At 39.0% G+C, this 27,915-nt stretch overlaps 1 protein-coding gene and 1 long non-coding RNA gene across 2 annotated transcripts in view; one reads left to right on the top strand and one right to left on the bottom strand.

The window, feature by feature from the left end:
- arb2a (ARB2 cotranscriptional regulator A) overlaps positions 1–27,915 on the bottom strand; it is a 181,395-nt gene that overhangs the window by 45,888 nt on the left and 107,592 nt on the right. Inside the window, exons 9-10 of the mRNA XM_082170038.1 lie at positions 12,039–12,155; positions 3,831–3,915 (exon numbers count right to left, since the gene is read on the bottom strand). Coding sequence (XP_082026164.1) covers positions 3,831–3,915; positions 12,039–12,155 — 202 coding nt within the window. The remainder of the gene's footprint in view (positions 1–3,830; positions 3,916–12,038; positions 12,156–27,915) is intronic.
- On the top strand, positions 12,264–14,380 carry LOC309499056. The gene is made up of 2 exons (XR_014206129.1): positions 12,264–13,256; positions 13,340–14,380. It is a non-coding gene; the product is annotated as an uncharacterized lncRNA (long non-coding RNA).

Here is a 27,915-nt window from a genome sequence, read left to right as displayed (position 1 = left end):
GGCAATTGGCTTCAGCACCTAGAGCGTCTGACTGTGGGTCAGTGTGGGCATAAGGCTCAACTCCCCTCACCCAGTGCTGGCGGACCAGGGGGCTTTTCAGGAGATTTGTTCCAGTTTATCTGCATATTTCAACTGGCTTTAGTGTGCTGCTAACTGATAAAATGCTGCCAGTCTCCCCGAGCTCTGCCAATGCTGAGGCTCACTGACCTTCCACTGAAGATTCCTTTTGAACGAGGGGGAAAAGGGTGGGGGGGTACAATAAATAAAGGAAAAATCCAGGCGGGTGGGAAGAGGGTTTTTATCACGTTGGGAACAAAAAAACAGAGACGTCAGAAGACCTTCCCTTTCCAAACACACATGTGCATATATCCACACACACACACACACACACACACACACACACACACACACACACACACACACGAGAGCATACAAAATACCAGCATGATAAGCTGATACCAGCGTGGCTTCATAGATGATTAAGTGTAACAGACAAGCAGCTCTATGTCTTGCCGTCACCCACCTGCACAAGTGAAACCAGCATAACTGTCATGAAAACACAGCCACACACTCTGTAAAAAGGAGAATCACACATAAAACCTAAAATCAACTTCATTGTGGGAATCAGCTAGTGGTGCCTGTAGGGAAAGGGCTTAATAAACATACTAAATATTTACTTAAATAATTATAATGAATACAAAATGTGTAAAAACAAATGTGTGTAAAGAGAGGGAATCCGTGCCTTAAAAAAAAATACTGAGATAATGCAGATGTTGTGTTTGCGCAGTTACAATTGGTAACTAATAATACAATATAAATCCTAAAAATGTAGTGGAAATTTTGTGAAAATCAAATCACCCATGGTTCAGTTCCCACGATAATTTGTCAATGAAAGGAAGACGTTGTGTCTTCACAGGTGACTTGGTTGGAATGGCTCGTGAACAAGATGTACAGCTAACTAACGTTATGCATTTTTCTTGTTAACAGCAAACATATACTTTATAATTACTTCATAATCACTTTATAATTTTGTATAGCTTCACATTTGTATTACCACTTGACATTTTACATATTATGCTATAACTTATTTCTACCAAAAGTCAGGAAGTCTGAACTTATGTTTATGACGACCTTAAAAAGCTTGTGATCCAAATGTAAATTGTCTCAACATAGGAAAATTATTTGTCATAAATAAATAAATAAATAATTATAAAATAAATTAGATAATAAATAAATAATTATAAATAAATAGAGTATGTGTGTCCAAACATTTGATACTGTTATAGTATTTATTTATTTATTTATTTATTTTAATTATAAAATTTATGTAAACCTAAAATGTTTTGGTGAGCTTGCAGAAAAACACATTTGATGATGTCATCAAGTACTGGTGTTTTTCTCACTCACGCGCACACACACACACACACACACACACACACACACACACACACACACACACACGCTCACGCACACACACACGGTCGCACGCACAAACACGGTGGGTCAAAATATCTGTAATTAAAAAAAAAAAAAAATCAAAATCACTGTCCTGCATCCCTATATCTTACATTTACAGTAATGGTAACAGTCAGAAAATTAAACCGGCAAGCCTCAGTTAATCAGTCAGAGATAAATATTTCTTATGATGTCAAAATGTTAGGCTATTGTTCTTTTATTATGTTTTTATGATGCACAATCTCAACAGCAAAACCATAACTACGGCTGGCATTGATCTGAGGAAAAATAAAAATTGTAACACTCAAGGGACACCCAAAACAAGATCCATAAAAGGTTGCAACACAGCTCTTCATAACTGTAGGAGATGGGTAAAAAAGCAGGCTCATTTGAACTTGAAACAAATGCCATGCACAAATACAAAAGTTGACAGTTCACCGATGGTTCACTTGGATAATTCTCAATCCACCCTCACCCAAATCCAGATTACAGTCAAATCAGGGCAGTATTGTCCTCGCTACAAAAGCACAAGTGAAAATATCAAATGACATTTTATAATACTGTCAGGGAGTATGCCATCTCACGAAGCCGAGTCAAAGTATGGGCAGCTCTTCATCTCTTTAGTGCAGGGGTGATGGTCAGGTCAACCTCATCATCTCCCTGCTCTGGATTATAGATTATAGCTGTAATCCGGAATTGTAGGACACGCTTTGAAATACTAAAAACAACCAAGGCCAGAAGGACAAACTAAAGTATTTGAAAACTGATGCACGATTCAAATACACATATTAAATAAAAAAAAACACAAGGATTTCAAAGGCTGTGACCTTTATAGTATAAATATATTATGCCTACCTGTTCAGATGCCCCATTTCCTATTTTTATCATTTGTGGATCAGCAGGTCGTTTACAACAACATTGCGTGCAACATGAAACACATTCCTGTATTCAAAAACAGCTGGATGAGATGCAACAGATTGGATCAGGGGTCCTCAAGAAAAAATGTAAAAGTTGAAAAAAAACTTTTAATAATTTATCATTGATTTATTGTGCAAACTGTCTAACAACAATAATTAAAGAAGATAAAAAAAAAAAAAGAAACAAAAGAAACAATACAAAATTAGATAAACTAGACCTCTTAATCAACTAGTCAGTCATTGAAGTCAAACATTGTGACCCATCCATATCCTTAATATTATAAAACAATGCCCAAAGCCGCACACCTTATTCTGAAAGGCACGGATAATGGCTTTAAAACGAATAACAAATTCCACTGAATAATAGGAAAAATATTTGGCAGAGCATTCTTGTTTTTGCTGGATAACAGGAGAGCCAGGGGATAGCACAATATCATAGCTATATAAAACTTTAAAATCACTTTGCTATAATGAGTGTGTGAAATGAATGAGTGTAAACTATTATGAATGAAATGAGCACAATGATCGCAAATCAATAGCTGCATTGCCGTCTCTTCACGTCTCTCAGATATCAGAGCCTGCCAGGAGTAATATCAATTAAAATACTACATCAGACACATTTTCTACAATTTGATATGTCTATTTAAATGTTTTAAACCATGTACGATATGATACACAGATGAGTGTAAACAGTCGCAAATCAAAAGCCGCTTTGCCGTCTCTGCCATTCTCTCAGAAATAAAAGCTTGACGAGTAATATCAACTAAGATACTGAATGATTGTCCTGACATAACACACAATGTTCATCTGGAAAATAATTATACAATTTTTTAATTTTATTTTAACCTTTAGTATTATTGTTTTAATTAGAGCATATTTAAAGAAAATGTATAATTATGATTAAAAAGTTATACAAAGCATATTTGTTCAATTAAAACTATGAAGGGAACATACTTCTCTGCTGCACTCTCCTACTTAATACCATATTTCACAACTTTGGGGTATTTTCAAATGTGTTGGTCCTCAATTACCATTTGATATCTACTGAATGCAATGTCCAAACCTAACAAACCATGGAGCACACATACATCAGGACACTGTAAGTACACCAAATTTTGTCCAATTCCATCCATAAGTGCCCATTATAACTAACCATTCAAGCTGGCACTATTTTCCTTCAATGCTACATGATGTCCTAAAGCAGGGGTCTCAAATCCTACTCCTTGAGAGCCAATGTTCTGCAGAGTTCAGCTCCAACCTGCCCCAAGACACTTGCCTGAAAGTTTGTGCTGATCCTGAGGACCTTGATTAATTAATTAATTGTTTAATTAGGATTTGGGCTAAACCCTGCATGATAGAGGCCCTCCAGAAAGAGGATTGGACACCCTTTGTGCACCCTTGGTTACCAATAAATAAGAGAGGCGAAATGCGAATTATGATGCAGATGTGGTTGCTTACCTGCTGAAACACGAGGGCAGTCATTGAGCATGGGGTCCACTAGAGTATCCAGGGGCTCAGGACTCGACACCCAGTTACAGCAGTGCTGTGAGAGGGGGAAAAAGGGGGAGGGAGACAGGAGCAAGCAATTAGGTACCTTTGAGACATGCCACAGTGACAGTTTCAACTGTTTTTGTTGGGAAGGAGCGGGCACATCGCTGGTGACCCTCCAAGGGGTGTTTGCTTGGCCTAGTGACCTCGCCAACCTCAAAATGCCATCAGCCTGGTTCCTGAGAGACCATCTCTCGGCTTACTCTTCAATCCAGAGCGTATGTCTTCAGCTAAAACAAGTTTAATTAGGCATGTTTGATTGAGAAAATCATCATACCCTTAAGCTGCTACTGTATGCTATGTTTTCACTTGTACATGTAGAATGTGTATAATGGAAACAATTGTATTGTTTGGATGGGTTGCAGAGTTGAAAAAAAAGTTACAAAGGCATGCATGGAAAAGAGAGGACTGGAGATAAGATAAAACACGCTGAATAGAAGACAGAGAAATTCAAACGAGATTAGCGTATTGCAGCTGGCGTCCTTGTGAAGCGCTGCTTATCTAGGGTTGTTTACTTTCGCAGACATAGCACTGTCAGCCATTACCACTGCCATGGGGACTGTGACCCACCCGTCCACACAAATATGGACAGAAAGACAGACAGATACCCACAAACACAATGCTATCTAACCCTCAACCAACTCCCAAGACAACCTCCCCTGACAGAACGGGCGATTCAACCACCCCAGACGGAGCCCCAGGTCACATCACACCTCAGCCTGTCAACCTCCTTCACCTCTGAGCCCTGTGTCACCCCAGGGGTCACCACACTCCCACCCAACAGGGACCCTCTATGGGTGTGTGTGTTTGGCTAACGGGGCAGGGGTATATTGGAAAGCACAGGAATTTGATTTTTAATTCCATCAATCATTTTGCTCAAGGCATCCTTGGTTAACTCATAATAATGTGTATAATGATAAATCAATTCAAGAAACAACCTGATTCTGAAGTCTGGGGTGGTAGTGGATGTGAAAGTGCTGTTTGTGGTCTAGAGTGCAGTAGAGTGCAGACTTTGAGATGACAAAAGTGTAAACATTAACAATAATGTAAATACTCCCAACAGGAAGTAGATAAAGAGAACACCCACATCAGATGCAAACTAAGAGGCACAAATAAAAACTCTTTAATACAGTAATAAGTCACAAGGCCATTTGTTACAATGATTTTACCACAGTTAAGGGGTGTTCTTACAGGCATAGTGTGAAGTGGAGTGCCTAAAATCGTTGGCATTTTTATATATACCGGTACCACTGTTTAAAAGTTTGGGGTAAGAAAGATTTTATAATGTTTTTGAAAGATGATGCATTTACAGTATTTGATCAAATATATATTAAAACAGTAATATTGGGAAATATTATTTAAAAAAATTTTTTTTTAATTTTTTTTTAAGGGATAGTTAACCCAAAAAATGAAGATTCTGTCATTAATTACTCACCAAGACTTTCGTTCATCTTCAGAACACAAATTAAGATCTTTTTCTGATATCTTTATCTGATAAGTAATTGACAGTCCACACAATCACCACTTTGACGCTTCAAAAAGTTAATAAAGAGATCGTTAAAACTAATCCATATGAATTGAGCGGTTTAGTCCAAATTTTCTGTAGAGACATGATTGCTTTATATGATAAGCAGATTGAATTTAGGCTTTTATTCACATAAACATTCATCAACACACATCAGTTAGGATAAACGGAAGCTAAAGCATGCTTGCTTTATGTGCGAGAAGAACCAAAGAGGTTAATTCTCGTGTTACGCAGCACGTTTGAGCTTCAGTAAGAACCAATGAGGTTTGTTCTCGCGCATCAAGCAGATTCAGTTGAGCTTCTGTTTATGTTCGCTGATCAATGTTTAAATGTGAATAAAAGTCTAAATTCAATGTGTTCATCATATAAATCGAGTCTCTTCAGAAAATGTTGACTAAACTGCTCAATTGATATGAATTAGTTTTACAATCTTTTTATTAACTTTTTAAGAGTCAAAGTGCTAGTTGCATAGGCTGTCAATGGAGGGACAAAACATATTTTCATTTGTGTTCCAACGATTTTTGGGTGAACTAACCCTTTAATATATTTGCCGTGATGGTAACAAAACAGAATTTTCAGCAGTAATGCAAGTATTCAGTGTCACATGATCATTCAGAAATCATTATAATATGCTGGTTTTGCTAGTCAGTAAACTTTTCTTATTATTATCAGTCTTGATAGTTGTGCTGCTTAATGTTTGTGGGAACTGATACATTCTTTGATTAATAGAAAGTTCAATTTATTTATTTGAAATAGACTTTGTTTTGTAACAAAGTTTGTACTGTCACTTTTTAAAGGAATTTTTCTTTTTTTAAATACTGCCCTAAACGGAACGTACACACATGCACTAAATATACCTGAAAAATGTATAAACACATAGTTTTTATAATTAAAAACAGTGATGATAATAATAATAAATAAAAACAACAAACAATATAAAATCTTTCAGAGTTTTTTTTTTGCATGCAAGCTCAATTACTGCTGTGATATGTAGTTGATCAGTCGTCCCTTCTTTTGGCATGTTTTCCTTATGTATTGCATGACACAAAGTCAAAAAAAGAAAAAAGAAAAAAAAAAAGCCCTGTGCCATGGCTCGGGAGTTCTCCTCTCATTTCTCTTGTCTTTATTCTTCTCTCTTAATCCTGTCAATCGCCTGCGTGCCTGGGTTGGGGGAGAAGACAACTGCCATTGGAATGAACAGGCGTGCATTGTCTATTTTTAGAATTCCTGCTGCACTAGTTGTGCACCATGGAGCCGGGCCAGTGAGAGGAGCGCTCCCTGACTGCTGCATCAAGTGTCTTATTGTACAATCTTAATTCATGCCGTCTGGAGAAAGATGTCAGCTGGGCTGGAAGCAAGGGCAGGAATTTCAAAGACCGGAGTCCCAGCCAGAGTGAGTGGCAAAGAGGCGGGGGGTGGGAAGAGGCTTCAACAGATTTGTCAGGGCTGGCTGATGCACCAGGATGAGTTTTAGATGAAACAGAAGGCCAAGGCCACTGTGTAAGAGGATGACACAGCTTTAAAAGAACAGATAAAACTGCAAGAATGGTGGAAGGATTTTTTGGGGGATAGAGGAGCTGGGTTGAGCTCTTGGAAGAGCTCTAATCTATTTGAGAAATCTGATGGCTTGTGGTTGTCCTGAATAGCATTAAAATAACAATTTAATCTCTCTATATATCCTCGTGATATGGCCCTTTAGCTGATAAAGCTAAATAGAAGTGTCTGATAATACAAGTAAAAACCAATAATTAATTAGACAAATTGGATATGAACAAATATACTTTCAAGTATTTTGTTTGTAGTCTAGTAGAGGAAAACAGATTTTAATTTAAGCGTTCATCTACTCTCCCTTAAGAGGAAAGGCCTTTAATATTGCTGGTGTTGCAGTGACTCCACATATACAGTATCTACCTTATTTTGAATGTAAGAGCGTAGAAGCGGCCATTTTTAACTTGAATGTGGAAGGATTCTGGTGTCAGTCGCTTCCAGTTATCTTACATGTGCAAATTCTTTCATCAACAAAAAGTCAATAATAGAATTACGGATGGGTCAGGATCCAGTTTATCTATATATTCTTTTAGTGCTGGGCAAAGATTAATCGCAATTAATCGCATCCAAAATAAAAGTTTGTGTTTACAAAATATGTGTGTGTGTACTGTAAATAATTATTTTGTATATATAACTACACACATGCATGTATATATTTAATAAATATTTGCAGTATATACTGTATATATATATATATATATATAATTTATATTATATATAAATATTTTATGTATAAATAACACATTTTTCTTAAAAAATAATTATACACAGTACACACATATATTATGTAAACTACACAAACTTTTATTTTGGATGCGATTAATCACGATTAATTGTTGCCCAGCACTAATATTTTTATCAAAGTTTAGTTCATCCAAAAAACAAATTGCTAGTCATTTCAAACCTGTATGACTTTCTTTCATCTGTGGAACACAAAAGACCATACTTGTATTTATAAATAACAAAAGAAGATAGAAGTATCCTTATAATAAAAGTCAGTGGGTCCAATATTTTTGTTTTGGACCCCATTGACATTCATTGTATGGGCTAAAACTTTGGGCCAAAATGTAAAATTTTTGAGGGAACTAATTCTTTAAATATTTTAGTTGCCGTGCTGTATGCAGTGCTTTAGTCGCATCTCTAATTTCATCCCCTCTAAAGCTCAGTAATGCCAGCCATCAAAGTTCAACTTCTGCAAATAAATACAAAAAAAATACACAGCCATCAAAAGTAAATTTCAAGACAATTACTATCAGACTTACAGATAATGCACTGTGACCAAGTATGTGTTCATGTTAAACAGTACGTTCAGATACAGAATATTGGTATACCTGTTTTAATATGATGAAGTAGGCCTACAGCAGACATCTACTATATAAAATGAGCTGGGTTCGTTTTTGAATGCTCTGCGATAGATGTGTACGGGAACAGCCATCACACAAACCATTTACTCAACACATCCAAATCCCATCCCAGCTGAAGCCGCACAAAATGAAAAACGACAAACGGACACAAATGAGCGATAATAGTCTACGGCAAGGCCCATCAGCATTAATCAGGGCCATATGGTTGTGGTATTCCCGGCTCCTCCGGGCTGGGAGATGGGGTGCTGGAGCATGGTGGGACTCTAAGCGGATTCCTAATGGCTCAGTTAGAGAAGGTAAACGGAAGACAGGTGTTGGACCCCGTTGAGAAAGCTCTCTCTTACCTGCATGCACTTATTAAGCATCCCTGTGCCTGGCCTCTTACCTATAGCTGCCCTTTAACATGCTGCACTGTGCTCAATCAGTCCTGTATTCTACTAGACAGACGACTGTCTTGAGCAACATGCTGCCATGTGTACTCAAATGTACACTGTAAAAAGGAATTGTTGAGAAAACTCGAATTCAACGCAACCTGATGCATTCAGATTTTTAGGTCCTCACAACTATTGGTTTAAATGTTGTCATGGAGTAACACTGCTTTGTTTTGTCCAGTTGAAAATTATTTTATAGGTCACTATATAATAATGACACTATGGTCTTTTTGTAGAGCTACTTTAGAGCAGAATTGAATTCTGTTTGCATCTTTAATCATTATCTTCATTTTTATCACTGTGAAGCTGCTTTGAAACAATCTGTATTGTATAAAGTGCATTCTTTGTAAACCCTAGAGATGGTTTTGTGTGAAAATCCCAGTAGATCAGCAGTTTCTGAAATACTCAGACCAGCCCGTTTGGCACCAACAACCATGCCATGTTTAAAATCACTTAAATCACCTTTCTTCCCCAATCTGATGCTCAGTTTGAACTTCAGTAGATCGTCTGGACCATATCTACATGCCTAAATGCATTGAGTTGCTGCCATGTGATTGGCTGATTAGATGAGCAGTCGAACAGGCGTACCTAATAAAGTGGCCACATAATTTATTCATGCTATAGTGCATGTTGGGAACTCACAAACCCTTAACATTTCAGATATTTTGTTCAAGTTGAAATTCTTTATCCACAAAACTGTGTTTGGCTAGTTGGGGCAACATTTGGGGGGAATTCTGTTGCTCTAACTTGGCTTTTTATGTAAATGAATTCATATTTCTTAAAATCTGCGATTTAAAAGGTCCCATTAACGGTAATATGTGTAGTTGCTGTTTTTTTACAGTGCAGATGAGAGTTGGTGTCTGCTGTTCTGCTTCTATGTGAAGCCTATGTCTCTCTCTCTACTAGTACGTAATAGCATAATGTGTTTATATTTTTGGCTTTTTTGTCATTTCTCATTCCATCACTTCAGCTTTCCTGCTAGTGCAGGTATTCTCATGGACAATGGATTTCTCTTCACTCTGCTTCTTTCTTCTCTCTCTATGTCCTAGGAGATTTTCTCTTAATGTTTCTTCCCCTTCAGAATATATACCGCTGCTTCCTGAGGGACTCTCCTTCAGGTTGCTCTGTTTATGCCTGTCTTTCCCATGTCTTCCCTTCCCCCCTCTCTCCCTCACATGCCCTTAGTCTGACCCATTATCGCCACATCACCTGTCCTACTGCGCTCTCGTCCTGAAAATCCCTCCAATTCTCGGCTCTCATCCTTCCATCTCCACCTCCCTCAGGAGGAAAAGGAGAATTACCACCCCCTTCACGAAAGAGCTCACGATTGTGCAAAGAACGGAGCATCACCTCCGACAAACCCCTACAGAGATGCCTGCCTGGCCAGAAACAGTGATCTCAAACCTGAATAATGTCCAAATCATGATTGCTATGGACGTTACAATAGAAGGGGATAGGGCCATGACCCTGATTAAAGACAGGTCTACGATGGAGACACAGGCAGTGGGAAAGCCGAATGCCTTTACACAACTCCGGCTCCCAATTCCTGCAGGAGTAAAAAAAAAGGATTAGGGGGTTAATGGGTGACACGGAAGGACTGAAAGTGACTTTAACATTCCTAAAGTGAGAGTCCACCCTCTGGCTTCAATTATTGGGATGAATGAGATCTGAAAATCAATTAAATAAAATGCTCAACCTCATCTGTGTTAATCAGGCCTTCTGACAAATTAATATTTTGGTGTCCTCAATGTATGGGAGTACTTGTGTGTGCATTTACACAGAACAAAGTCTTTTCTTCTGCCACAAACAATAGTCTGTGTAAGTCAATTTAAATGGATAGTTCCCTAAACAAAATTAAAATCATGTCAATTTAATCACCCTCATGTTTTTTTTAACCTGTATGACTTACTTTCTTCTGTGGAACAAACAGAACATATTTAGCTTTTTTTATTATTATTTTGTCCATACAATGAAGGTCAGTGAAGTTCAATGTTGTTTTGGATGGGCTTTTATTGTATAGGCAAAAACATTCTTCAAATCTAGTGTGTTCCACAGAAGAAAAAAAGTCATACAGGTTGGGAAAGCCATGAGGGTGAGTCAATTAAATTCTTAAAACATTTTTTTGGTCAACTGTCCGCTCCGCTCATTGAGCAGACATTATTCGTAACACCCCGAGGCAGCTATTTGCTCTACCTGAATGGGGAAAGACTGAAATCTCCTGTATTATTTCAACAAATTGTTTTAAAATCAGCAATAAAATCTGACAACACTGGTAAAAATGTTTATCTCAAATCATGCTAAACAGCTGCATACTTCAAGCTCTTTTAACTTAAAGGCGGGACTTACATTCCTACAGCTGCTGTCATATCAAGCATTACCCATATTTGCAAATTTTTATTCTCAGGTGTAAGTCACATTTAAGAAACACGTATAAGTAAGAACAAATGAACTGAAACTTGTTCCTATTTTTTATGGACTTATTATGCGGGGCAATAAAAAAGTACACATACAAATCAATTAATATTCCAATTATGACCATATTAAGACTATTGCACTCATCAGAACAAGAAAGAAAGAAAGAAAGAAAGAAAGGTTGGATGAAGAAAGAGCCTACGGCCCAAAGAAAGAAAGAAAGAAAGAAAGGTTGGATGAAGAAAGAGCCTACGGCCCAAAGACAAACTACAACAGTCAAAGAAAAAAAAAAAAAAAATCACCAAGGCAAACAAAAGGCAAGCAAACATCTGACGGAGCAAAGCAGATCAGCAAAGACAAAGGAATGAAAGACATTTTTTTTTCTGGTGGGCTGGGTGGTCCGCTGTTTCACGGGGAAAGCGGGCGAGAGGCGAGGGTGTGTGTTTGCGCTTGGCATTTGCATGGCTGTCTCCCCTGTAGCCCTGGCTTGGGATCCACTCTCTCATATTTATGTGCATATTGAGTGTTCCCAGGTGTTGTCTCTGGACTCGAGGTCATCGCTGAAAGGGCAGCAACTAAATAAAACTGACATACTAACAGAGCATCTGCCTGCGTGCGGCAGCGTTTGGCTTTGATTTCTTATTGACATCTGCCCAAACAGACAAACAAGAGTGTGGGATGAAAAACAAACTATTGGCTTTCCGTGACTCCTGCTTCGGGAGTGTATCTGCTCGCTGAATGAAATGCCAGGCTGTTTGAGCCGAGCCGTGCGGCCGCTATTGATGCTATGATTGGGAACATCAAGATTTTGGCATATGCGGTTGATGGAAGATCATACCTCTCTGAGCCAGTCCTGAATGGACTTGTTGGCCTCCTGGTGCCAGACGTTATGGACAGAGTCAGTCATGGCCACCGCACGAACACGATTCTTCACTTCTGCTTCTCGCTGAATCATCTGAATGTGAGAGAGAGAGAGAGAGAGATTAGCAATTAGCAATTAGCATATGATAGCATTGTTTCAATAAAAGCTACAGGATTATCCAAATTGATGGTGTTTTTAGTTTCTACTAGGGATGGGCATGATTAATCGACGATCGATAGTTGATCGTTAAGAATTTCGTCGATCACGTTTATTTGTTATCGATTAAACTAATGCAGGTTGCGTTGCGTAGTGTGAGTCTTGAAGCAATGGAATTAATTTTAGCGCGGAGGTACCTGTGCATCCCGGCAACGTCAGTCCCCTCAGAGCGGGTGTTTTCGGCGGCTGGACTGGCTGTCACCAGGTTGCGGTCGCGTCTGATCCCAGATCATGTCAACATGCTTATCTTTCTCAACAGAAATCAGTAGACTGGTGCAGAAGTTCTATGGGAACTTCATGCGTTTTCTCAGATCGGATAGCTATCTGATTTATCAAAACGATTCCATTTACACCTGGTCACATAAATGTGTTTTTGCAAAACGGATATAAATCCGATCTTGAATTCCCGCGCTATATGCATATTTAAATTGTTGCACGTCATCGAATCGAAAGCAACTGATATGAGCTGCATTTTATTGATCATCAGCGAAAATTTCTAAATCAAAGACCGCAACAAGATATTGCGGCAACAGCCCTGGTAAGATCATTTCGGTTCTTTACTTTTAATGAAGATGATTGTGTGTTGATGAATGACTTTCACTTTGATTTGCGATAGTTTGCACGTTGGCTTGATGAATAGATGCTCGTCTGTGGTGATGCGTGTTGAAGTAGCGTCGTCATATCTGGATATAACATGACATATAGCCTATAACACGCTCTCACAAGTTTATTTCTTATCATTTTTGGGATAAGTCAAATTTACATATGTGGTTTCAACAACCAGATGCATTTACTCTTGTCCAGTTTCGTCTGGAATGCGTCTCAGATCTCCTCCTGAAGTGGTTTGAACGATCGGATTTAAATCCGTCTCGAATGCGTTTCGGAGGGCATTTAGATTTGGTCTTTTCACGAGCGGATAGCTATCCGATCACAGAAAACGGATTAAGTGGCCATGGGTCTCTGTTTAAGAACGCCGGTGTGGTGAAGTATTCAGTTACCTCAGCCCGGACCGAATACTTCAGGGTGACTGAATACTTCGCCACACCGGCTCGCAGCTGCAGGTTCCGCTGGTTTAGAGCACCGCAGGAATCTTCAAGTCTACCGAACGTCCAGTTTCACTGCCACAAGTTGATCTTCTTGTAATAAAGATCTCATCGAGGACAAACAAACTGTATTTTTGTATTTTCATTGCATTTTTAATTTATAAAAAGTTAAAGAAATAATGAATTTCAATATAAAAATATTAATGATTAATCGATAGTCGATCGTTAATTCTCCCGACGATCGACTAAGAAAATTTAATCGAATGCCCATCCCTAGTTTCTACTAACATAAACTCTTTAGATTATCATGTACTGTCAAAGTCGTGGTAATCGTTCAATAACCATGACATATAATAGAATTACTTGACAATACCATCATATATTTTCTGTCAACTATGCTAATGTGCTAAGTACAGAAGGAGTACAAGGTCTGCAATGCATTCTTGATGCTGCAGTCTTCAATGTAAAAAGAATGTAAAAAACACTTCTACATGATAAACACATGTGAAGAGGCACTTCTTTTCATCCCCGTATTTCCGAATGTATTCAATCCAAAGGAGTTAGCCTGTCACGCTAACTATTCCATTCAAGATAAACGGCTAGAGAAAAAGGGCCGGTCTGACAACAATAGGTTAACAATCACTTTACGTGATCCATTTTACAGGAGCTACACCTGGCCTGGTGCTACATCAAAGTGTCTATAGTCATTTTAATACATTCCCCAAGCCCATTTAAATTAGAGGGACTGTATAGAGATAAATGGAATCTATTAAGGCACTAAGGACTAATACATCACACCGCTGATAAGCTTTTCTCAGGAGCATCCTCTTAAAGAAAAAAGGGGAGGAAGCACATGTCGGCTCACACACACTCACACACACACACACACACACACAGAGAGTGACTGAAACACGCATGGCTAGAACATATTCCTGTTTCAATGATACCCAAGAGGCCAGCAAATTCAACCTTTTAAAAACTACTAAAAGTGTCAGTTAAGACAGCGTTTGGACTTTGGAAAGCTAACTATATACGTTTCAGATATACATGGTTCTAAAATCCATGGTTCTGAAAAAAAAAACGATTGGAAAAAAATAAATAAAATAAAAATAGAGCATGGGACTTCCTAGCAATACTGTGCACTTTGGTGTCCTATAACTATTATTTAAAGAATTAAAAGAACAAATCCCATCATTTCTGCTGTAACACTATTAGATGTGTTAGATAACTACTAAGAAATATAAAAATCAATATAGTAAGTAGCTGTACAAGAAGAGCATTTCAGTCCTTTCTACAGCAGGACAAGTTGATCTCATGCCATTAATTTTTTTTCTTCTTCCATATATTGTTGTGTTGACTGTATTTGTCAAGTTCAACCATTTAATTATGCTTTTAAACCATTCCATTTGATGACCAATTATAACACATGAATGAATGAATGAATGAATGAATGAATGAATGAATGAATGAATGAATGAATGAATGAATGAATGAATGAATGAATGAATGAATGAATGAATGAATGAATGAATGAATGAATGAATGAATGAATGAATGAATGAATGAACGAATTAACTTTTTGTACCCTATTGGTGGAAAGTGATGTATATCATCACAATGTTGCTGCTAATATGGAAATGTTATGCATGAATATTTAAATCACATAAAAAGGCATTTAATGACAGATTTACTTATGCCATGACAAACGCCCTGACAAAATCATGTAAACACAACCTCAAAGCAAGCATGGACATTGGATATGATGGGGAAAAATGATGGAGAGCAGCTTTGATGTGTGTGAATCTGTGATGTTTTCCTTTGGGAAAACTGAAACATGTGTATTAGATTTACACCATCACACTGCTCTGATTGATGTCCTTCAGTGACAGTCTATGTGCTCCACAGACGCTGTCTGCAACTGTATTACACACACACACAGCGCCCATTAATGTAAACCTAAATTTCAAAATGCCCTGTGGGCAGAGCCAAACACTGAGATTATTAAAAGAACATATGGAAAAAGAAATAATTTACTGTCAGCCCAATCAATGTAAGTGAGCGAGTGAGAATGACGGCACGCACGGGAACCAAAGTCTTAAAACACTCGTAATCTGCATTCCTCCGTACATTAGCTTAAGCATTATAGCACCACGTGAGCCGCTCTCTCAGCTGGTCTGTACCCATAAAAGAAAGAAACCGGGCAGATGTGCTCATCAACCTCCTGCCCAGAAACAGCGCGAAGAAAAAGCAAACATGTGGAAGTACTTGTTGCGCTAAAATCAACAGAGACAGATGTTGAAACATTTGCTATCTCACTTCTGCCCTTTTCTTTGCACTTGAGCATCTGGCTTAAGGAGGAGAGACAGGGGGAGAGGTGAAGGCGCGATGAAGGAGGCAATGAGACGGAGATGACATCCAGCCTTCGAGATGGAACGAAAACATCACTCCCCCGTTTTCGACACAAGTGTGTTAGCAGTGAAATTAGCATTTTCTGAAGAAAACAACTGTGCTTGAACAGCAGCGAAAGATTAGTGTTAAAGTTTTAGGTTTCGTTGCATCAGTTATGACTCTCAATACATGTATTTTCTCAGTCGGCTGCTCACAAGAATCAACACTTAGTTACTATGCAGTGTAAAAGGAGCTGTAAATGGTTAGAAGAAAAATCACAATTCAGTATGCAAATAGATGTAAGAAAGAATACCAGTTGCAATTCATTATGCAAATACTACAGATGACATCACACACACACACACACGCACACACACATATATATATATATATTATATATATATTTATATATTGGGCTTGACATTAACTTTTTTGCTCACTAGCCACTGTGGGTAGTGGTTTTCCAAAGTTACTGGCCACTCAGCATTTTCACTGTCCACAATTTTGACATCGATACCATAGGGGAAAAACTACAATATAGATATTTTTTATATTATCTCATAATTTGGCAGCCGGTATATTAGGCTGCTGTCGCTTTAAGACTTGACGCACGGACCCATTATATATAGCCAATATACTTCTTTATACACACTGAGGATGTGAGCCCAAAATCTGCGGGAATGAGTAAAATTATGCTCAATACGCGCAATCCCTCGCCGGAATCAAAGCCCTGTTACTGTACCACCACCAACAATATTCATCCGGAGCAAATGAAACGAGTGAGAAAAGGGTTTGTGTGTCAACTCACTGTCAGAGAGATGAGAGAGCGAGTATATTGTATAAAATTATACCCGACAAAGGGGCTAGTAGGAGTGACTGCGTTACACGCCACTGCTTAAATCCACCCGCATTTGCTTACTGTAAAATACTTGGTTACATTCAAGCCCTGTATATATACTGTATATATATATACACAAACAAAGTGAGCATGAAAGACTTTTTTAAAGACTTTTTTTAGAAAAACATTAAGCAATCGCACCAACCGCAAACTTGAACAAACTCCTTTATCAGAAAGGTTTTAAGAATATCAGTTCAGTGCTGCCTTGCAACACAACTCTCACAGGCAGGAGTTGGTGTAAAGCCGGTTGTTTTTAATATTTTGTTTACATTGGGTCATTTTGGAAATGCTGTGAGGTGGTAAATGGTCAGCCGTGACATTCAGTCAAACAGTATCAAGGACTGCCAGCAGGAAACCTCTGAAGACAGCAGATTTCCTTTCCTTTTCTCCCTATAAGCTCCATTAAGACTGTTCTCTTCATCTGTCTTTTGCTAGAGAGCCCAGTTGCTATGAGACCCCAATCAGTAGAAACCCAATTAAAGACACAAGGATGATTTTGGACCAGCTAACCGAAATAGTACTTCCGATAGCAGCTAAATCCTGCAGCTGATGAGGACAAAATACCCCCGTTGTCATTTATCCTTGCCCCCGTCCCCCATTCTCACTCTCGCTCTCTTCCTCTGTTTGACCTATTCAGTGACCTCTACTGTAAAATACAGCATTTAGCACTTTAAGTGGCTTCACGTCACGTAGTGAGCTAATTGCTCGACTTCAGTTGTTGGAAATCGCATTTTCCTTAATGAAGCTGACCGCAACGGAAGAGCTTCTTTATTTGCCTCTGCATTTTGAACACAAAATAGTGTGAAACACACACACACACACACACACACACACGCGCACACACAAACAGAGAGGAGAGTTAAATGATAAGAAAGGCGGGGAGGCGATTCTCGTGCAGCGATAAATACTCCGCCATTTCAGCCGTCCCGGCGACAAAAGCGAATGCTCTCCATGAGACTTACATGCAAACACACAAGAAATAAGACAATTATTTAGGCCTTTGATAATTACGTGTCAAAGGCAGTGCAAGTCACCAGATAATTAGGTGAGAACTGAATGGTAATCCACAATGGCGTCCCTGGAGGCAGGGGGAAAAAAACCACTCAACACATTCCCAGAAGAATGAGGGAGGAATAAAGTAGCGAAGAGATAAATAAATAACATGAGCTTTTAAAAAGGAACGTGCTTACCAACAAATAGCACCATGAAAAAAGCGGCAATTACCATGGTGAGGGAAGACAGTGCGGACGCACACACTCGCGCACGTGCATGTGAATCCAGATGCAGGCTGATTCAGGAAGCCATGCTGTTAGCATCGGTGCTGAGTCCAGACTAATGCATCCAAACTGCTGCCATAATCTGGACATCCCACTGCGTGGTAAAATGAAGCTTAAATATTTGATTGATTAACTGTCCAATTACAACTGGTGAGAGAAGGCCAACACTGCACATAGATGCACAGCACGCACAGCTACATACATGCACATCCACACAACAGCAGTACGTCTTGGCAAAAGTATACACTGGTCCTAAAAAGTATGTGGACACTTACAGTAAGCTACACTTAAACATATGAATGTCAAAGGATTTAACAATTTTGGCATAGTCTGCAGGATCTAACATTAGATAACAGACTATCAGGCCAAGCTGGATCTACAAACAAATGACGCAACGCTTTACTCCAAATGAACGATTACTTTTACTTACCGATTACTGGGGGCTTTACCAGCTCTGTGTAAGTTACAATTTAGCCTAGTGTAAATAAGTGCTAACTTAGGAATATTTGAGTGTTGCACCATTACACTTGGTAGAAACAAAACCGCAGAGACAAACCACATACTTACTGAAGCCTCTGACCTGGAGCTTTTTGTTTCATTTGACAGACTTTACTGCTTTAGACATTTGAGGCAATAAAAGTTACTCTCAAAAACATTTAATGAACGTGACGTTTCGTGCTAAATGCTCATCAGACTTCATCTTAAAATGTAAACCAATATAAATGTCAGCATCATTTGTACAGTATATAGTATAGTTTCAAACTGCAAACAATATATACACACCACATACAAATTTAATGAACAAATTTCATGATTATGTATGACAATTAAAGTGACATTGAATTAATTACCACTGACAGTTGCATCAAGCAAAAGAACGAAAAATTGACATCCACAGCTATTCGACACTATTTCTGTTCACACATTGAATGACTTGCGTCTATTGCATGATCAACATCACAACAAACTGTTTGTAAAATATTTTGATTGAAAATAACACTTATGCTGTCTTTCTTTAAAATAAATGCTCTTTGGTTTGATAGTTCAGTGGTGTCAGCTAGCTAAACTAATCTCAGTGTCCTTCGCTAGAGTTGTGCTGACCCCATTAAGACCATCTAACCTCTGAAGCCAAGAGGGGCTCCAAAAGAGGTGGGACGTTTTGGCCTTTCTTCATTCTCCAGGTCCAAGAGGGCACAGGCCAGGCCTCATTCCTCTGGCCTCCCGCTCAGGGCTGAGAAAACAGCGGCAGCTGCCCTGGAGCTCCGACACCCTGCACAGGAAGAGACAACACTTGCGCCTTCCCCTGCTTTGAAGCCTGGGCCTCAGCGCCTGCCCGTCCTTTGTCTTTGGGGCAGGAAGGAAACCCTAAGCACCAGGACAATATGAGGCCCTGGGGAGGCAGCGTGTGCGTCGGTGTGGATATATCTAACCCCTGCGAGTGTCCAGCCAGGAGTATATTTGCTAGGTACGTGTGCATTTATAGGCGCCACAGTGGAACTCGGCGGGCGTTTTTTGATTTATGTACGCTTTTAAGTGGAGAGTGAGCGGCGATAACTTCCTCTTCTACTTCCTGTTGCTGAGTGGAACGCCACGTGTGAAGCATGACATCGTCCAGTGTGTTGTCCCGGAAAGGTTGGGCCAGAATCGGGTATCAGTGGACCCTTGTGAGCGGAGATGGGGCGAGTAGGCGATGCTCCATGGACGGACACACACATGCACACGTCAGCAAAGGCGGCCGAGGAAAAGGAAGCCGGGTAAATATTTACTGACACAGCACAAGCGGTGAGCGTTTGACACCTACTGAAAACAAAAGCGAGAGGATAAGGAGCGGCGTGCCAGGAAAGGCAGCGGTGCTGTGTCGAGCTTGCACTCATGGAAAACAAGAGGAAAGAGGGAAACATGGGGGCAGGATGAGTGAAAGAGCAAGTGAAGGGGGCACAGGGGTGGGGTACGCTTGGGCATCAGTCACTGTCGAATAAAGGCCACACACAGGCGACTCCTGAAGCTTGCAGCTCTTTGAGGCGTCATTGACGGTTTATGCTTCAATTACCAAAAAGTACCGTCATACTACCATGTAAATAAAAATATATCATTCAAAAAAAAAAAAAAAAGAAAAAAAAAAAGAAGAGTCCACATCACAACTGCAACAATCAGCCAATCAGTCCACCTGACTTTAAAGGGCCCGAGCATTTAAAGCTGCACACACTTAGAATAAACAATATATTACCATGTGTTGGAGTGGACACTAATATGGTTTATCATCATAGCTATCATTTTTGGTGTGAACGGGCCTCAGCTCCTAACCGACAAAACTTCAAATATCTAACATGGCGAAAACATATTGATAGAGAATTAAACACACAGATGCACCAGCAGAGTGTGTATGTGTGCATGAATTTTTGTGCTCGTCAGAGAAAGAGGGGCCCCGGAGCAGCTGTGCCTGGCACAGGGCCCATGAGGAGAGATCTCGGTTTGGATGATAAAAGGCTGATGGGGCCCCTCATTTTGGACCCGTTCTGCATTGATCCTGCAATGCCTTGAACCCTGGAGAGAGAGCGGAGTCTGCACACTGTACCGACAAGTGTGGGAGTGCGTATCATCACGGCAAACTCTCCTTTTGTGTCTTCACTCTTTGTTTACATCTTCACATGTAGTGCAGCTCATTCAGCCGGCTACAACTGATCGTGGGCAGTTGTTGATTTTACATCGTTTTCAATTGGATATAAATCATGATGATTTTTTTCAGGAATATTTGATAGAAAGTTCAAAAGAACATAGTTTATTTTAAATAGAAATCATTTGTAACATTCTAAATGTCTTTACTTTCACTGTTGATCAATTCAAGGCCTTCTTACTAAGTAAAAAAATTAATAATAATTTTCTATTGCGGTTTACAAAAAACATTACATTTTTACAAAGATACATTTTAGTAGCTTGTGAAATATTGTAATTCAATATAGTTTCCATGACCTTTTATACATTTTCATGAAATTTCAAGGCCTGGAACAACTAAAACATTTCCAAGTTTCCCAGGACAATTACACAATTTTACAATTCCCTGTGTTAACTTTGTAGTATTAACTTATCTTAAAATATATCACATATAAATTGAAATCATTCATATATGTTTTATTGAATCTTATCTTCATGTCTATATTATGGTAAGGATTAGGAATTCAGAGGAATCAATTCAAATGAACACCTCTTTTGGATTGACACACTTAAAGTCATTACATTACTCATCAGTGCTTCTAAACACACCACAAAAACGATACAAAATAAGTGACAAACATTAGTTTTGTGGAACACAGATGTCTAACAAAGACAGATGCAATCCTGGTGGCTAATTAAAGTCTTGTGTTAATTAGGGGAGATTTTATTAAAGAAAGTACTAGGTGCGATCACAGCAACATCTTCATCACCTTCGAAACGGTGTGAATATTGCGCTGGCGTCGAAACGAGGGAACGGTATATTTCCGAGCGTTCGTATCAACAGGGCAAAACCCGACTAAGTGTCTCCCTCAGCCTTTCGGCAGTGCCATAAAATAGAAAGCTAACCTCAATATTTCCCCTCTCTGTGCTGGGACTTGCTGGCCCATTAAATTCTCCTTCCCATGTGTCATCCAGCACATTTCCACCATGAAATTTTTGTATAATTAAACTTTCTTAATGATTTATAAGCTATAATAATAGCCGTAAGTATTTTTGAGCAGGTTAAACTGACACCCTGTAAGTGCACATGTGGGGCTGACCCTGTTTTAACAGAGTTTTGGATCATTGACTCTCCCGGCTGGAAGAATGAGGGGACGGAGAGGGATGAAGCGAAGAGGGAGACGCGGTTCTGTCATAACTCAGACGCCCACTGACACGTACAGGCTGGGCCTCGTCAGCCGGGGGAGGTGAGGGCCGGTTCAGGCAGACGGCAGGAGAGACAGGGGTCAGGCTGCCCGAGGTGTTTACAGGAAAGCCCAACTCGCCGTCAACGCGCCGAGACAAACTAGCAGAGCAGAGTGCACGTCTGACAGAAATACAGCTGCGGAGAGTACACACGATGATAAAACTACCATTATTTGGATGAATGTTAACTACAAACTGCTTCACAACGAATATGGCATCCTTATAGGGTCACGCTGGACAGAACATCAATAAATCTGCTTAGGAATTAATTGTGAATATAAAACACCCTGACCGGAAAATGGCACAAGATGCTAAAACATAAAAGTCATGTATTTACATCTAAACACTTACATATTTACATGTTATGTCTGCCTAAGACCACGGCCAGACATAACACTAACAATCTGTTTGTCTTCACGAGGAAAAACGAAAGCAAGAGAAGTAAATGAAACAAATACATTTTATTAACAAAGAAAAAGGCGTGCACTTTAGCCACTCGAGAAGAAAACAAAATACTAAGTCTCTTTGAAACCTCGAGGGAGTTTTATCGTTTGTTTCAGAGTGTACCAGGAGGTCAGGTGTGTGTATGCTTCAACTGCGTATTGTCTGTATATGATTCTAAGTACGTGGGTGTGTACGAAAGAAGCTCTCGCTTATGTGTGTGTGTGTGTGTGTGTGTGTGTGCGCGTGCACTTACAAACGTCAGTGTCAGGCCAAACCTCCTTTTTTTTCTACGATGAGACTAGCTGCAGGGCTTTACAGATGGGCTCTCAGCAGAGACGTTTTGTTTAAACTTTCTGAGGCACTCACCCCATCCTTTCAGTCACAACTCCAAAAGTTGGAGGAGAAAAAAAGGGGGACCAATGGCTAATGAACGTGACGAAACCGCTCGCCTATCAGCTATCTGTTTCTAAAGCTCCGACTAGCCTGCCGAAGGGAAAGAACTCCTGAACCCCCCAAAAATGAGCCTCTGATACCCCTGTTCTCAAAGGAAGTCCAGCACCAGACAGACGAAATTAATGGAAATATATAACAATCTGAAATTAACTTCCCATAGCCACCAGCTACGTTTTAACCAGGAGTTGAGGAGAAGAGAGGGTGAGTGTGAAAGAGAGGCTGAAGAGAAAAAAAAGGAAAAAAAACCTATTACGGCTTCACAACCTCCTCACACACTTTTATACACAGACACACACACACAGTATCTTAAAGAAAAAGAACAACTTTGTCTTACAAAATTAAAAATTATTATTAAATAGAAAGTTTCAATTAATTTAAAAAAAGTTCTTTAGTTGCTAAAAATTTGAGTCAATAAAAATGGTCAAGCAAAAAAATTTACAAAAATGGTCAAGCAAAATAAGTTACTTTAGTGTACTATATATACTGTATTACCAAAGCACCAAGAGAGATTTTCATCTTAGAAGTAACAAGTATCTATATGTCCTTTAAAGAGTCCAAAAAGAACTTGGTAATGCTTATTTAATTGATATAAATCACACAAATACACATATATCCCAAAACGAACTACAATAATTAGCTTTCAACTGAATAACATGTAGCATTGTCGTACAATCCGTTTATTGATGGTTGTCAGTTTGATGCTTATTAGTATACTTAGTTAGTAGTATACTTTTTGATTAGCACAATATATATTATTATGGCCCATTACTAGGGATGTTATTATAGAGAAAGCCCATGTCACTCAAGCACAAAGGGACAAAGTCTGGATTTCGCTAGGAAAGGGATTCAACGTTCTAAATAGGTCAAGAATGACCTTTCCCCCTAATACACCACTTACAGCAGAATTATCTTTTTAACTATTTAACTGCTGTCAGCGATTTGTCAGAGTGTGGCAATTACCAACCACAGCTGAGGACATTCAAGGATAAAAACACTTTATTTATTTAGTTTGCAGCCACAGAAGACATTTATGTGCTGATAAAGGTAAGTGCGAATGCAGTGATTATCTTGTCATTTGTGAATTTTTCCTTCTGTGGTTATAATAGTGAGAAGCCAGTTTCTGCCGTTTCCTTTGTTCTTTGTCGTGTTTGACGCCTCTGGATGTGAAGCGCAAAATTCGTAGAGTTCGTAAACGGAGATGCATCAATTATAGGAATCATAAAGTATCTTTCATGTAGCTTTTAATTTTCTTTTCGTTTCAGACGTTAATTCACAACTGTCACGTCAAAACGACTACATGTGTCTACTCTCAATTTCCAAGTATCCGGAACTGCGATACGACATCCGAGGTGCTGACTAACTCACACTCTTGAGTTAAATGTCATCGATGAGTCAAATAAACTCGCCGGGCTATTGTTAGTATGTGTACGTGTGTGAAACACATGTGACCTGAATATGAGATGGCAGGTCAGTTTGAAGGCATGGATAAATACAGCTTGAAAAATGGCAAAAGAAAGTAACATAGACTAGCGGATACCTCAAGATCACATTAACGTATTTTCTTTGGAACAAAATGTAATAGACACACACACAAAAAAGGTAAGACAACTAGTGAGAAAGACAAGGAAAACAGGCTATGGGGGTAAACTGTCCCGCTCAACTGTTAATGTAGATTGGAAAAGCAAGTAAAGAAATCTCATTCTCCACACACACACCTACACTGCTCTCATCTCCTTTAGTCTATGCAAAAGCCGTTACAAAGGATAAGCAGTGCCCCCTAGTGTTTTTATCAATGCGAAATGAGTCCAAATCAAGAATGTGTCCCCTAAGAGAGAAAAAGAGACAGTGATGAGGGGTAAATCGAGTTTTGGCATCACAGTGGAAAAGCCTGAGGAGGACGAGCTGGAGAGAGAATGAACAAGAAAAAGGGGGAGAGAATAAGGTAAGAGGTTAAAGAAAGGGGGATGGGGCAGCTCTGGAAGGGTATATAGAGGGATTCTGACACTGTCAAGATAAGAAGTAAACTGAAATTATGCTTTTTTTTAAGGTATGAGAGAGCAGGCCATATATAAAAGCAAACGTCCACCATAGCCAAACACGCTGCAAGACTGAAGCTCCCTTTTATATAGAAGATAGCGACAAAAAGACGAGCGTAGCCAACACGCAATGCGCAATGAGTGCTTGTCGCTGCTGTTTTGCTGCAAGTGTGCAGCAACAACAACAACAAAAAAATGTCAAACTGCTGCCCACATCTCCACAAAACCAGTGCAAGCCCTTTCTCCAAGTTGTTTGGTCACATTAAGAATCTACTCTCGTATGTGAGTCTGTGTGAGAACAAACTGCTGCTACAGTCGGGAAGAATTAAGTGAAACGTCTAGTTTGTGAATAATAGTGTAAAGTGTGAGAAACTGAGTTTTTAAATGCACACAGGATGTCGAGCTTCAGTTTTGTGGTGAGTGTTTGGCTTTATTTGAGGAATTGCTCAATGAGAAACTTCTAATAGTAGTGTACTTTCAGCCTAACCCAAGCTGATTCAGTCACATTGCTCATATCAACGTCCCATTTCACTGAGGGCCGACATCTCTCATTCCTCGAGGTGTAGGTCCCATCTCTGTGATACCTCAATCTGAGTTCAGGTATGTGTGCGCACTTTTATGACCAGCAAAAACCTACAGGCATCCGCAGTGGGAAGCAACACCACACCACCGCCACAGTCGTAAGTCTTAAGATGACATCAAAAGAACACCACGAGCTGTTGATGCTCCCTTTACCATCTCTCCAGTATTTCACACAACCCACCATAATTCACAGCACATAAAACCTTAAAACGGCACATAAAACAGTTCATCTCTTTTCAGTGTCGGCTTCCCGGGCTTAAAAATTAAATATGTTTTACCGCAGGTACATAACTAAAATATAGAGTTAAAAAAAAAGGGTCTCGTAAAAGATTCAAACAGGATTTGACTACGTGTTCAGAAGCGAGAAGTTCTCGCCTCTCTGCAGGAGCACTGCGGAGGCGAGCAGACTTCCACGGTAGGTTCAAATCTATAGGATAATCGGCATTGCTTGGACATGTATGATATTATGAATACCCAGAATGCTCTCATGACATGTGGAGAGTGAGAAAGTTTGATTCAAAGAGCACACGGTGCTATAAAACATGCTGACGTTCAATCAGTTTTGAAACACATATGGAGGGAAAAGCAGAATGCTGAATGAAAGCGAGAGAAAAATGAGAAGAAAAAAAAATACTGAGGAGGTAAAACATCTGAAGTTCATGGAGAAACCGATATCCAACATCCTCTGAAGGTGCAGAGTTCAGTGACATTTGCGAAGTGTAGTGGTTCTCTTTCGGTATAGAGCACTTTCACAGCTGTTTTTCTTTCTTTCTGGCCTCTTGTTTTCCAGAATATGGAACATTGCTCTTCATTTTCTGTTTTGAATGTCGTTCCAAATCATCCGGGTCTAATTCAAACCCTTTCCTTAAAGGGTTTAGGTCATGCAAAACTAAAAGTTCTGTCATTATTTACTCACCCTCATGTCGTTCCAAACTTTTTTCTTTTCTGTTTTTACAAAAGTGGAATGTCAATGGTTACCAAAACTGTTTGGTTATCAACATTCTTCAAAATATATATGTATATTTTTTGTGTTTCACAAGAAAAAGTCATACAGATTAAAATGTTTTGTTTTTCACTGTCCATCACAACCAAGCGACTGACAAAATGTCCTTTTGTTCAACACTATGTGCTTGATCATAAAAAATCTAGACTAACAAACATGGAATAGATAGCTACTGCTTTATCTGTTATTGTTATTGCTTTATCGTGTCACACGTGATTAGGACACAGTGTAAGGCTTCTAATTATGAAGAAGAGGAGACAAAGCACAAGTGAAAAGAACAAAGAAAGTGTGTATAAGAGCAAGAGACGCAGACAGAAAATCAAATGTGAAAGATGGAGGGATGTTGTCCTCCTGGACTAGCCTTAGTCCTGTGTGCAGACCTTGCCGTAGGCTCTAAGGGAGAGAGATGGAAGGAAGGAAAAGCACGTGGAAAGGCAAAAGAGGGATTTGTTTGTTCCTGAGGTCATGTGCGGCACTCCGCACAAAATCAAGAGGAAGAGTGGAATGTTGAACTGCGTTAAAGATCACCTGCAAGAGTATAAATGTAACAAAGTTTCTCTCTAGGATACGCTCCATTTTACATCTTTTATGCCTTATGTTCTTAATATCTCAAATGGATTATGAAAAATGTCCATTTACCTTTATTTGTAGAAATAAAATGTACTATATAAACATAATGAAACTTTCAAAGCTCAAAATCTTCCTGCCTAAGTATAGAAAGATTGCACTACCATACAAAAGCTTGAGGTCTGCAAAATGTATATATATATATATATATATATATATATATATATATATATATATATATATATATATATGCGCAGAAGTCTCTTATGCTGCATTTTGTTTTATCAAATACATGCAAAACAGTTAAATTGTTATTCTTGCGATGGCAAAGCAGAATTTTCAGCATCATTACTCCAGTCTTCAGTGTCACATGATCCTTCAGAAAACATTCTAATATGCTAATTTGATGCTCAAGGAACATTGCTTATTATTATAATCGATGCTGAAAACAGTTGTGCTGCTTAATATTCTTATGGGAAGCGTGACACTTTTTGCAGCAAATTTTGATGAATAGAAGATTAAAAAGAACATAATTCATCTGAAATAGAATATTTGTAACATTATAAATGCCTTTATTTACAATTTAAATATCAATTTAATACATCCTTGCTGAATAAAAATCTAAATGTATATATATAAAAAAAAAATCTTACTGAGCCCAAACTTTTGAATGTATATCGATTCAAGGTTAAAAAAAAGACAACAATAATACATACATTAACGACACTTACTAAAAGACAGGGCAATGCTAACTTTTTAGGTAACAACATGTCTGGAAGTACTGTGGCTCATTTCAAGGTTAGAAACCATAGTAAGAGAGAGCAATCTAAATAGATTGAATCAAGTGAATTGTCTGACCAATACAGTCTATGATTCCTGACTCCTATGTCTGATTCAGACTCATTCGCAAATCAGTTTTAATCAATATATTATTTCTCTATAGTCAGTTGTTCTCTCTCACCACACAAAATCTATCAGACATTGTCATCTTAAAAAACTATAAACCCCCCCCCCCCCCCCCCCTGAATAGCAGTTTCAGAAGAAGGTGA

This window comes from Leuciscus leuciscus (assembly GCF_965113295.1).
Source record: "Leuciscus leuciscus genome assembly, chromosome: 5".
NCBI classification, from domain to species: domain Eukaryota; kingdom Metazoa; phylum Chordata; class Actinopteri; order Cypriniformes; family Leuciscidae; genus Leuciscus; species Leuciscus leuciscus.
The sequence above is the reverse complement of the archived record's forward strand: the minus strand, read 5'-3'. Positions and strand labels throughout refer to the sequence as shown.